Genomic DNA, 11,761 nt, shown 5'->3' on the forward strand with positions numbered 1-11,761 from the left:
TGTGCGTGGCTGGCAGGGTCCGAAGGCCCAGGCTGTGTTCCCGGGGTGCGGAGGGTGCAGACCCCGGCGCTGGGTGCTGCTCCCCCCTGCCTCCCAGCACCATCTCACTCCCACCTTCCTGCAGCGAGCCCAGGCGCCCGCTCTGAATTACTATTGCTCCCCATCTCCCTTGCTGAAAAAGATGTCAAGTAATTTAAAATCAGGTTTTAATTAAATATTTTAATAGCTGCTTTCCCTACCCATTTGGCAAACGCTGCTCCTTCTTTCCCCATCAGCTGGACCGGGCTGGCACCTCTGCACACATGGAAGTGTACCGAGTGAGTTTTACAGGGCTTTGCTAAAAAAGGCGATGGCTCGGACGGCTTGCAAAACCAGGATGCCTTCAGCACTTCAGAGTCCCCAAAACTGCCCGCGGTGCTGTAGCCAAACCCCGCTGCGAGTGGTTATTTTGAGGGTTATTTTTGTTAGCCCTGTTGGCCACAGCGGTGGCACAGGCAGGAGGACAAGCTGTGCAAGCAGCCCGAGCATCAGCGTGTAACTGGTGTTAGGGCACCGCAAAAGCAAACAATTTCTTGACTAAAGCTGATGGAGACTGTGATAGGCACATAATGTAGCGTGATAAGAGCTGCCCAGCAGCTCCTGGCCAAAATCTAAAGGACTTACGAAGATAATAGGTTCCTGCTGGGTTTCTCTCTATGCTACCTCCTGCCACAGCCCTGCCGGGCTCCCGCCTGTGCCAGCCAGCAGCTCAGCGCCTGCTGCGGCTCCAAGTTTTTTAATCCTGTCTTAGCCCACTTGCAAGCTCTTTGCGGCCGATTCCCCCCAGCTACCACCTGGCTCCATAGTCCTGGTCCCCGCTAACCGCAGGCGGCTGCTCTCCTGGCTTGCATCACCGCTCACAAGGACCTTCCAGCTACCTGGACAAAAAAGGGGCATCCCCAGACCGCCCGTCCCCTGCACTCCCCCTGACCCGCACAGCGATGGGGAGACAGCACCCGGATTGTCCCCTGCGTCGCAAGATATTGCATGGGTGCAGGCTGGCGTCTCCCATGAAGGGTCTGGCCACAGACAAGGCCAAAATGGGCAAAGCGTAAAAGTATGGAGGAGGGAAGGCATCACCATCCATCCTCCTCCAGGTACATCCAGGTGGCCATGGCAAAGGAGCAGCTGGAGATAACGGGGAGGCTGTCCTGGGAAGAGCCAATCCTGGGGGAGAACCGGGGGGTATGTGGCTCCATGGGGGCAATAAAAGAGGCAGTCTGAGGGTGATGGGGTATGAGAGAGAGCTGGGGTAAGTGGCTTTCTTTATCTTTGGGGTGTTGGGTTGTTTTCTTCCGTCCTATGATGAGTATGGGGCTGCTGGTTGGACTCTGCTCGGTCTCCTGCTTGGCTGGTGTCAGGGTGGGGGAAGTTCCCCCCAAAGAAGAGGCCTTTTGGGGGGTTACTGTTCTCCTCTGTTGGAGGGGAAAACAGAGGAAGGGAGGCTGAAGCAGTTCTTGAAGTTTGACTATTGGGTTTAAGGCTATGGGGTGTAATTGGCTTGAGCTGAGAGGTGGCTCATCCTGGTCCCTCCAGGAGCTGGGGGATGTCTGTGGCTCGGTGGCTGGCTGCTGTGGTGGGGTAAAGAGCTGATGCTGCTGGTATCTAGCCTTGGTTCCTGGGGCAGGAAATATGGAGAAAAGATAAAAGAAAAAAAACCAAACCCTTAAACTTGGAAAGATGAAGTAAGGGGAGTTCTTGGAGGCTGCTCTGAGCCCCAGGTGTTGGCTGTAAGCCTGGAGGGAAGGTGAAGATGTAGCACCTGTGTGTTTATGCACAGCCTGGCTTTGGGAGGCCCTTGGTGGTGTCTGGCTGCTCTGAAAACACCACTGCTTCTGCTGGGTGGAAGCCTTGCTTTTTCTGACAAAAACTGTCTGAAGGCCTGCTCTTGGTCTTATTTGTGGGTATGTCTGTGGCTCTCTCACTAGAAGAATTTTAGAAATGGTTTTACCTGTCCCTATTTAATGTTTTTCACCTGGCAGTCCTTACTAGTAGCTGGGTTTCCAGGAGAACTCTTTGCTTAGTTGAACTTGGTCACTTTGTGCCACCGTATGTGACCTTGTGTCTTTCCTAGTGGGGGGACCCTGGTGTAGGAAGCCAAGCTGAGCTGCATGGTGGGGTGAGAGGGTAGGCTTGGATGTGGCTACTTGTCCTTAAATCAGATCTTAAGCTGATCCTTTTGGAGGCAAGAGGCCTTGCCAGGCTTGGGCTCTGTGTCCAAGTAAAACTAAAAGCCCTGGGACCAGACCAGGAGGAAGGTGGTGTTACTATAACAATGAGAAGTGGTGTGTCCAGCTCCCTCCTGGGATTACAGCAGCAGCTGTAAATTTTGTAGCCTGGTATGGAGTGGTAGTTTGTGCTTGCATTTATTTCAGTAGCTCAGCTGCAGTGTGTGAGGATCCTGCTGAGCTCTGCTCAGGGCAGGGGACCCCCAGCATCTCCTGTGCTGGGGAGGTGGGGGAGAAAATGTGTGGCACAGGCTATTGGTGGGAGTGGGGGACCCCTCTGTGGATGGGGGTGGATGTTGCTGGTGTGGTTGTGACCTGACCCTGCTCTGTTCTGAACCCCAAAAGCACGTAAAGGCTTTCAGCTGGCACTTCTCTCAAACCCGCCAAGATGCCAGTTGTGAATGAGCACAGTGAGCGGATGAGGAAGTTCAAGAACAAGGGCAAGGATGCAGCTGTAAGTACCCACCTCCACCACCCGCCTGTGCCATCCTCTTGGGACGATGGCAGAGCCCACTGTGTCTTTGCCTGTTGGCAGGAGCTGATGTGAAGGCTTCTGAAGGGCAATTGTCCCCAAATCTACTTGTACAGGGTAGGAAATGGGGGTGGGAGGGTGGCTCTGCCAGCAGGGATGGTCACTTAGCTCTTCAGATGTGGTGAGGAGTGTGGTGGCACAGGCAAGGGGGACGTGAGTTTTGGGTGGGTGACTGAGCTGCACCAGTGAATGTGCTGGGGAAAGGAGATGGTTCAGCCCCAGGCTGCTGAGCTCTCAGCAGCAGTTATCCTGGCGGAGAGGGGGCTGGTATGGGATGTCAGACCATGGGATCTGTCAGCTTGCTTTAAACCAGTGGAGGAGATGAGGGTTTGCCTTTCAGGTTCAGCAAATCTACTTCTAAAAACACCCACTGGTTGCTGGTTCATCCAGCAGCCCATGTTCTTGGGAGGCATGAAGTGAGAGGCTTTACTCTGTCCCATCTCCTACATAACCCTCCAGGCCATAGCAAGGAGCTGCATGAGAGCAGTTGCTGGTTCTCTGCACTCCTCATGTAGGGAAATTGGGGCAGAGGGTTGCAGAGATGAGCTCCTTGGGGGAATGGGGTGATGCAGACACCGGTGGGATGGTGTCCTTCTCCCCTCCAGGCCCTGCGGAGGCAGAGAGTGGAGGTGAACATTGAGCTGCGAAAGGCCAAGAAGGATGAGCAGATCCTCAAGCGCAGGAGTATTTCATTCAGTTTGATGGATGAGAGTGTCTCTCCAGTAGAAGACAAAAGAAGTGAGGTGAGTGCTGGGTGCTCTGCACCTGGGCAGGATCAGTGCTGCAGCTTGTGCAGTAGGTATCATCTACTTGGACCACTACCAAGTCCGGCTCAGGTGACCTGGGTTAAATAGCCAGTGCTGTTCCTGATCACCATGCCCAGTGCTGGGGAGTGTTTTAGACTGCCTAGACTTTTTCGGTGTTGCTTTGCATGGAGATGATGTCCCATGTGGCTTCCCTCGATGGCAGGTAGAACTGGCTGGTGCTGCAGCTAGCTGGGAGCTGGCAAAGCTCCTTGTCTGGCTCCCTGTGCAGCGAGGGGTAATTACTGAGTTTGTAGGCCCATTACGGTGTGTCAGTGACTCTTTCTGTGCTTGATTATAAGGATTAGTTGCCTTGAAGGCTTTTGTGGATTCTCTTCCTCTGCCTCATCTCGAAACTGCATTGCATAAAGAATAGACATTGCTTAGATATGAAGTGGTGACTGACTCGGGTCTAGACAGCTGATTGACTGCAGAGATTAAACTGGAGGGAGTCCTGGCTTGCCATCTGACTCTGAATCATTCCCTGTGACACAGATTATTCAGCTGTCCTTGGAGGAAATCGCTGAAGCTGTGAATGGGAGCAACACTGAGCTGCAGCTGCAGGCTACGCAGGCCACCAGGTATGCTGCCCGGCTGCTCTGTGCTGGGAGGGAGGTGGCTGATGGAGCTGTGGTGGGTCCTGTTGGCAGAAGGCATTTCTTCCTGTTAGAATTGCTCTCTGAAGAGATGATGAAGGGGGAAGGAGCCTGGTAACCTGAACTGCCCTGAGGAATCTCAGCTGGTGCCTGGTTTTGTGCCCTGTATGCCTTGCTTGGCTCTGTCATGGTCCTGGGCAGTGCCTGTGGCAGGGACCTGTGTGGTTGTTGGACCTAACCAAGGGTTTGGCTGTGGTCCCTGGAGCTGCCCCCCTCGCTGTCCCTGTGCTGGGGCAGGGATCGTGTCAGTTCCTACAAGAAATCAAGTGCCAAAGGCTTGGGCAGGACAAGGGCTGGGGAGCCTGGCTCTGTAAGGGTCAAAGCTGAGCAAGGCTGTCCCCACCTTGGGGGGGTAGGAGGGATCACAGGGTGCCATCATCACCCAGCTGGCAGCAGGGATGTCTCCTGAGGGTCCAGGAGAGCAACAGCATTGCTGCTGGTGCGTCCTTGGCTGGCTTGACCTGCCACATCAGTGCTCTGCCCCCGTGCTGGGGGACCAGCACTGCTCCCAACGGCTGTGAGGGTGTCTGCTCATGGTGAGCAGATCACAAGCTTTCCTCCCAAGGTGCTAACTGGGGGGCTGGCCAGAGCAGACCCTTCCTAAAGGGGCATGTCATGACTAATGCCCTAATCTGCTGCGCAGCACAGAGCTGGCTTTCTGCCTGCCCAAACCAAGCCTGCCTGCACCCAGGGTGCCCTGAGAGCCCACCGAGCCATAGTGGGGTACCAGTGGCAGCACTAATGCAGCTCTGAGCTGTGGGTTCACACCTCCCTGCTAACCTCTGCCAGCACTCATGAACCAGGCTGGAAAGCAGATCTGGCTGAAAACATTTCTTTTTCTGGCTTTCTTTGACTTGATCAATGCCCTGATCCCATCTCCCTGGCAGCTCCACATGATTCTGTGCTGGTGTGAGGAAGAACAGCAGCAGGGAGTTGCTGATTCTGGTTTTCAGCTGGAAAAGCAATCTGTGGAAAATCACTTAAAATGTGAGGTCTGGTCTGTGTGGGGCTGGCCAGTGCTCCTGGGCTGGGGAGCAGCAGAGGCAGGCTTGCAGGCTGTAAGGGAACAAATTGCAGGTATTGATTTTTTTTTTCACTGTCTCAAACCCCTGCAAGGTGGGGAGCACGGAATAATGCTGTCATGGTCCCAAAAGGATGTGTGAAGTATTGCACTCTAACACACACTGCTGTTGCTTCAGCATCTTCTTAGATGTGTCTCCTGCAGAAGCCTCTATGGCAACTCCTCTGCCAGAGGGTTTGGTGACATGGGATGCTGAACAAGCATCTCTTAACAGGAGCTGCTTCCCTCGCAGGCCACACACAGCCTTGTACGTGGCCACAGGATTACGGTCTGTCATGGCACCACATGGCTTCTCATGGCAGACTGTGTGCCGTCCTCTCTTGCAGAAGAATGCTGTCCAGGCAGAAGGACCCTCCTATCAATCAGATCATCGAGCTGGGGATCATCCCCAGGCTGGTTGAATTCCTGACCCATGCTGACAATGCTCCTTTGCAGTTCGAAGCAGCCTGGGCACTGACTAACATTGCCTCTGGCACCTCTGACCACACCAGGGCGGTGGTGGAAGGAGGTGCCATCCCAGCCTTCATCTCCCTCCTGTCCTCCCCGCACATGCACATCAGCGAGCAGGCTGTGTGGGCACTGGGCAATGTTGCAGGTAAGCAGAGGTCTCCAGGCTTGGGCTTAGGGATGTGCGGAGGGGTCACTGCCCAAGCCAGTGCTGGGGAGCTAAAAAATATTGGTGTTCCTCAAGATAGCCATGTCTCCCTGCAGTTTTGTCTCCAAGATGCTGCCCCTATTGAAACCCTTAACCCTTCAGTCCCTTCGTGTGGCCTGGCAGCCTTTGAGACCCTGTGTTGGTTCTGCAAGAGGATTTTGGCCAAAGCCAAGTGCAATACTCCATCCTGCTGGGATGGTCTAACCCACTAGTATTGTCGGTAGGGAGAACAGAATGGGTCATGTCTGGTTAGCCTGCCACAAGCTAGCCATGGTGGCACCCCAGACTACCTGGGAAATCCTCCCCACCTGAAAATACTTAATGGTGTGTGGCTGGTGAGTGAGCCCAGACACCCAGCCCTGGCCTGTGCCTGCAGGTCTGATTGCTATTTGATATTGACTGTCTTGTGATGTGGGCAGATGCAATAAACAACCCTTTTTCATCTCTACAGGTGATGGTCCTCTGTACAGGGATGCTCTTATCAATTGCAATGCGATTCCTCCCTTGCTGGCTCTGGTGTCACCTGTGACTCCAGTAAATAACCTTCATTTTCTTGACTTAACAGCTCTTAATCACTTGGCTAATGGGTGAATGGTGGTCTCTCATCTGCCTTATAAACCACAAGCTGTTTGTATAATTGAATGAGACCCTGTCCTAACTGCTTTTAATGACCCTGCCTCTCAGCTATATACAAAGCTGGGGATGCCAAGCAGACAGTCTTCAAGTCAATGTGATGTCTTCTAGTCTTAGCTTTCCTATCCAGCTTTGGCCATCTCAAGCTGGGAATAAGATGAAACTGGTGCAAGGTAGACTTGCATATGCATGTGGAAGGGCTGAACTTGCCCTTCAAGCTTCTTCCTGCTGCTTTTTGCGTAGCTCTAAACTGTTGGGTTTGTGGCTTATCTCTGCCCTTCTGCAATGTTGCCTGCCCCACTGCTTTCTTGGTCTCTGGGGGAGAAGGACCTTCTCAGAGAAGCATAAGGTGGACTGAGAAGCTCCCAGGCTGTAACAGCAGTACCAATGCCTCCAGATTTCCCATCCCTGGGTGTGGTGGAAGCTGTAGCCTTTAGGCATAACTAGGGCCTTTCAGGCTAGCATTAAGAAAACACCCTCTAGGCCTTCTGTAAGTTTACATTGCAAGATGTTTTTAAAAAAATCAACTTTTCTTGCTGCTCTGTTCCTAGCCCAGCTCACCCTTGCCTCCTCTTAGGGAGCCATGTGGAAGAAATATGACAAAGCACCAGTTCATATACACACACCTTGGTAGCTCCAATGCTTTCGATGTAGCTCCACTGCTCTCCTGGGAGCATCCTTACTGGGATGAACTGTCTGAATGATGCAACTTAATCAAATCCTTGAGGGGCCGTACTCTAGAACAATGAGCTGCTAATATTTAATAATGCTAGTATTAAAAAACAAATTCCTGATTGTGTCTGAAGAATGCTCTGTAACTTGTCCCAGGGACCCAGCAAGTAAGCTGTTTGGCACCTTTGTTAGTCATAGTAGCTTGTCACACCACTAGAGCTGAAGTTATTGGAACTTAGTATTGGGGAGGGAGGGAGAGGGTGAATCTACTGTTTTAGTCACCTGTTTTGTGTCCCTTCTTCAGCTTCTGGCTACTGGATAACATCTCTGAGCTGTAGGGACCAGGGTGCTACCTCTTCCTCACTTGTTACTGTAGTGAGAGTCTTACACCTCCCTTGTGTTTCAGGTTGGATTCCTGAGGAACATCACATGGACACTGTCAAACCTCTGTAGGAACAAGAACCCCTACCCTTGCCTGCATGCGGTGAAGAAGATGCTGCCAGTCCTCACCTGCCTCATGGAACATGAGGACAAGGAAATAATTTCTGACTCCTGCTGGGCCATTTCCTATCTGACAGATGGCTCCAATGATCGCATCCAAATTGTGGTGGATACAGGGATTCTCCCAAGGCTAGTGGAACTCATGGCCAGCCCAGAATTGATCGTTATGGTAAGAAACAATCAGCAATCTCCAGCCTCTGGTCCCTTCATGGAGGAACATCTGAAGAGAGAGAAGGCATGTGTCCTTACTATAAGTGGCCAGTGTGGTCTGCTGTCTCCTCAGATGGCAGTACTACTTGGTTGTTGGTCAAGCCACAGCTCTGTTCCAGCTTGCTGTGGCTGGCAGACTGGATGGAGACTGTAAAGCGGCTTAGAGCAAAATAGGAGGACAATAGATCTGTAAATACAACAGTAATCACCCACAATGCTTTCCTTATTTGAAGGATCAAACATTTAGTGAGGGATCTCACTGGACTTTCTGGCATGTATCCCTTGAGGTAAGGATTCTCCTCGTCTCCTTTTAATCTCTGTCTAGACTCCAGCTCTCCGTGCCATTGGGAATGTAGTCACAGGGACTGATGAGCAGACCCAGGCAGCTATCGATGCTGGTGTCTTGGCTGTCCTGCCCAGTCTCCTGCGACATGCAAAGCCAACTATACAGAAGGAAGCCGCGTGGACGCTCAGTAACATTGCAGCAGGTCCTTGCCGGCAGATCCAGCAACTTATCACCTGTGGGTTATTGCCACCTCTGGTGGAACTGCTTGATAAGGTAAGGGATGGGTGCGGAGCTGCACATCCAGCTGCTGCAGAAGCAATGCTGAGGTTCATGAGGTCCACGATGCCTCACTTGTGAAGCACTCAGCGTGTGCCCACCTGAGCAATCTGCTTCAAGGCTGTTGAGAGCCTGGGCACTCAGACTTGTGAGTACACCTGTGTGAAAGCATGGCTTGGAGCTGCTCTTGGCAGCTCTGCCAGGTGTCCACCCATCACTCAGTGCTGGGGAAGGTGGGTCAGCCCAAACTGAATACAAGGGAAATAGCTATCCTCACCTCACACTGATCTCGGAGGGATGCTAAAGCTTGGGAGTGCCTTCACTGTGCTGTTCTTCCAGGGGGACTTCAAAGCTCAGAAGGAGGCTGTGTGGGCAGTGGCCAACTTCACGACAGGAGGTACTGTGGAGCAGGTGGTGGAGCTGGTCCAGTCTGGGGTCCTCAAACCTCTGCTCAACCTGCTCTTGGCCAAAGACAGCAAAACTATCCTGGTCATCCTGGACACCATTTCAAATCTCTTCCTGGTAAGATCTCCCATCTCTTGGCATTCTTTCTCCAAAAGAGCAGCAAGGTATGAGCTGAATGCTTACATTGTGTGGTTAGAACAGCAGCTGATGATCTTGCAGGAGTAAGAGGTAGACTTCATGTTGTCTAACTTGTTCTTGAACACTCTTGGGTTGTCCAAAGGGCCTGACAAGATTAAGTTCCCAAAGTGTTTGTCTTCCCCTTCTGTGACTTTAGTCTCCTTCTGGAAAGGAAAAGAGGTTATGTGTTGAGCCCTGAGCTGGACAGAGGTGAAGGTCTTGCAGAAATGCAGCTGCAGAGAAATCAAGTGGTCCTGGGGGCATTTCAGCTTGGCTCCCTGCCAGCTGATGTATATGTGCCTCTTGCTTGAAAGCCTGTTTCTTGTAGCACCTTTGAACCAGTGAAATGGCTTTTGCAAATGAAATTCTGGGTGGCAGGTCACACCTGCTCCTTCTCAGTGTGTGGATGTGACTGAGTAGGGTTTGGCTAGCTTGTTTGGTTGGCAGTCAAGCCACTGTGCAGTAATCCCAGCAGGGACTGATGTTTCACATACATAGTAGTCATATCCCTGGGATCAGGTAAGGACTGTGGTCCTTTGACTTGTAGATCAGGGTCTTACAGTAAAGACCTTCTCAGACCTGTTACTGATGTAAGGTTGTATTTTCCTGCTTGGTTATCTGATGGTACAGGCAGCTGAGAAGCTGGGAGAGACAGAAAAGCTGTGTCTGCTGGTGGAAGAGTTTGATGGTCTGGAGAAAATTGAAGCCTTGCAGACTCATGAAAACAACATGGTCTACCAAGCTGCGCTGAATATCATAGAGAAATACTTTTCTGGTGAGGTATGTGAGCTCTTGCTGTTTCTCCTCTGAAAACATGAAGCTATTGCACACTGGAATGAAGCACAGACTTTAAGGGTGCTGAAATAGGCTATTGGAAGAGACCTCTACATGACTAGAGTAGTCCTTGCAGCTTGTTCCAGTTGCTTTTAAAGGTCTGTAAAAGCTCTGAGCTGTCAGCTGATGAGTTGCACAACAGATATGGATGCCTTGATAGCATCTTGCTGCTGGAATTTAAACTGGCATCAGCTGGAGTTACTGCAGTTGCTGATATGAATACCAAATGTGGAGAAGTTTCCTCCTTTGGAGCTGAGCTAGCTTGTCACTATGAATGGAAGCCTCCTACTCAGCTGATAACCGTGCTCAGGTTGCATTTGGATTACTTGACCCTTCTCATGCTAATGAACTTACGGAAAAAGAGGATAGGACATCAGCTAGCAGTTGCAAAAGTCCCATGACTGTCACAGATTCCATGCTTGGTCCTAGCCTTAGTCTTACAGATGGGGAAACATCAGGGAAGAGGCTTAGCAGTTTGGCAGATCTCGGAGCCGTGGCTCAGTCTAGATGTGAACTGCAGCAGCAGGGAGCAAATGTCTGTCGTAGTCCTTTGCCCAGAACAGGGTCTGTAGGATGTCCCTGTGAAAGGGTGTGGAGGATGCTCTCCTACACACCGGCACCTGCCTGAGGGGCTGGATGCTGGGGGAATGTCTCTCCAAAGCAGTCCTGGCTTGTTGCTGTTCCAAGCAGGCTATTTAATTTGAGTGAGTTTTGCCACTCCAGCTGCTCTTTTCTTCTGCCTCTGGTGTCTGAGCCTGTAGTCTTGGCTGCTTTTTGTGTGTGAGATGCAGGGATGCTGCAGCTTCAGTGTGCTGTAAAGAACAAGAGGATCTGATCTGGTCTCCAAGGGTCCTGTTAGAGTCAAGCTGATCTTAACAGCTTGTTACAGCAGCAGAGTTTTTTAAAACAAGAATAAAATGGTAAGCTGCTGTAAAAAAGCTTCAGGCAAATGCTGGTGCAAAAAGCTTAGGTTTATTAAGATGCAGAATGTTTAACTGATGGCTATCAACCTCCTAGGAAAATCCAGATCTGCAGCCTGGGACTGGCCAAGATGGACTATATGATTTCTCAGTGGAGAAGCAAGACTTCAACTTCTGAAGATGAAGCACTACACAGCTCTGGTGGGTGGAGGTGTCTTGGTAGAGCTCAGACATCTAAACCAAGAGGAGCAAACATGCTGAGTCTTTTTACTTTTGAAACTTGTCAATAAATTGCACTTCTGGCTTTGTACTTCTACCCTTTTTTTTTTCCCCTCCTCATAAGCTGCTGTTGCAAGTAGTATAGACATTTTTCCATAGTGTCTTAAGGCCCTGCAGAAGTGTTTTGGAGCTCCTGGTCATGTTTTCTGGGTGGAAAGCACAGCCAGAAACTCCCTAACTGCATTAAGCTGCTGGAGAGCAGGCTGTTACCACCAAATTCAGTTGGTCTTGGTGCTTGTGCTGAAACTTCTAGGCTTGACTTGGAGTGGCTGGAGCAGCTCTGAAAAGCTATTCAAAAGGTGTTTCCACCCTTCTGCAGGTGAAACCACTTCTGTGAGAGGACATCCTTCTGGCAGAGAAGGATAATTGGCCAGGGGAAGGTGGGTCACTGTCACCCCTATGTGTGCTACTCCACTCCCTGTGGAATTATTGGGGTCTGGACACAGGAGCTGCTGAACAAATGCTGGTTCTTTAGCAGGAAGGCTGTGTCAGAGGCAGCTATTGCAGTAGGAGAAACTCGCTTCCCGCTGCAGCTTCCCAGATGCTATCCACTAGCCTGGAGCCCATTGATCTA

General features: G+C 51.3%; 1 protein-coding gene across 2 annotated transcripts; it reads left to right on the forward strand.

The window, feature by feature from the left end:
- Positions 1–1,109: 1,109 nt before the first annotated feature.
- Positions 1,110–11,218, forward strand: KPNA7 (karyopherin subunit alpha 7). 2 transcript variants are annotated; one of them, XM_030001745.2, is made up of 11 exons: positions 1,110–1,291; positions 2,613–2,721; positions 3,405–3,542; positions 4,098–4,183; positions 5,666–5,934; positions 6,446–6,528; positions 7,706–7,969; positions 8,336–8,569; positions 8,912–9,094; positions 9,785–9,934; positions 11,006–11,218. In XM_030001745.2, the coding sequence occupies exons 2-11, from the start codon at positions 2,656–2,658 to the stop codon at positions 11,084–11,086; spliced, it is 1,554 nt and encodes a 517-aa protein (XP_029857605.1). In that variant the 5' UTR covers positions 1,110–1,291; positions 2,613–2,655; the 3' UTR covers positions 11,087–11,218. The 2 variants fall into 2 exon arrangements, with proteins under 2 accessions (XP_029857605.1, XP_029857607.1); XM_030001747.2 differs by having other exon boundaries at positions 1,110–1,224.
- Positions 11,219–11,761: the final 543 nt, after the last annotated feature.

The sequence above is a fragment of the Aquila chrysaetos genome, chromosome 25, assembly GCF_900496995.4.
Source record: "Aquila chrysaetos chrysaetos chromosome 25, bAquChr1.4, whole genome shotgun sequence".
Taxonomy (NCBI): domain Eukaryota; kingdom Metazoa; phylum Chordata; class Aves; order Accipitriformes; family Accipitridae; genus Aquila; species Aquila chrysaetos.

Coding starts and splice junctions, on each gene's coding strand:
- KPNA7 (XM_030001745.2), top strand. CDS start 2,656: ATGCCAGTTGTGAATGAGCACAGTGAGCGGATGAGGAAGTTCAAGAAC. Junction 2,722..3,404: donor ACAAGGGCAAGGATGCAGCT/GTAAGTACCCAC, acceptor TCTCCCCTCCAG/GCCCTGCGGAGGCAGAGAGT. Junction 6,529..7,705: donor TGGTGTCACCTGTGACTCCA/GTAAATAACCTT, acceptor CTTGTGTTTCAG/GTTGGATTCCTGAGGAACAT.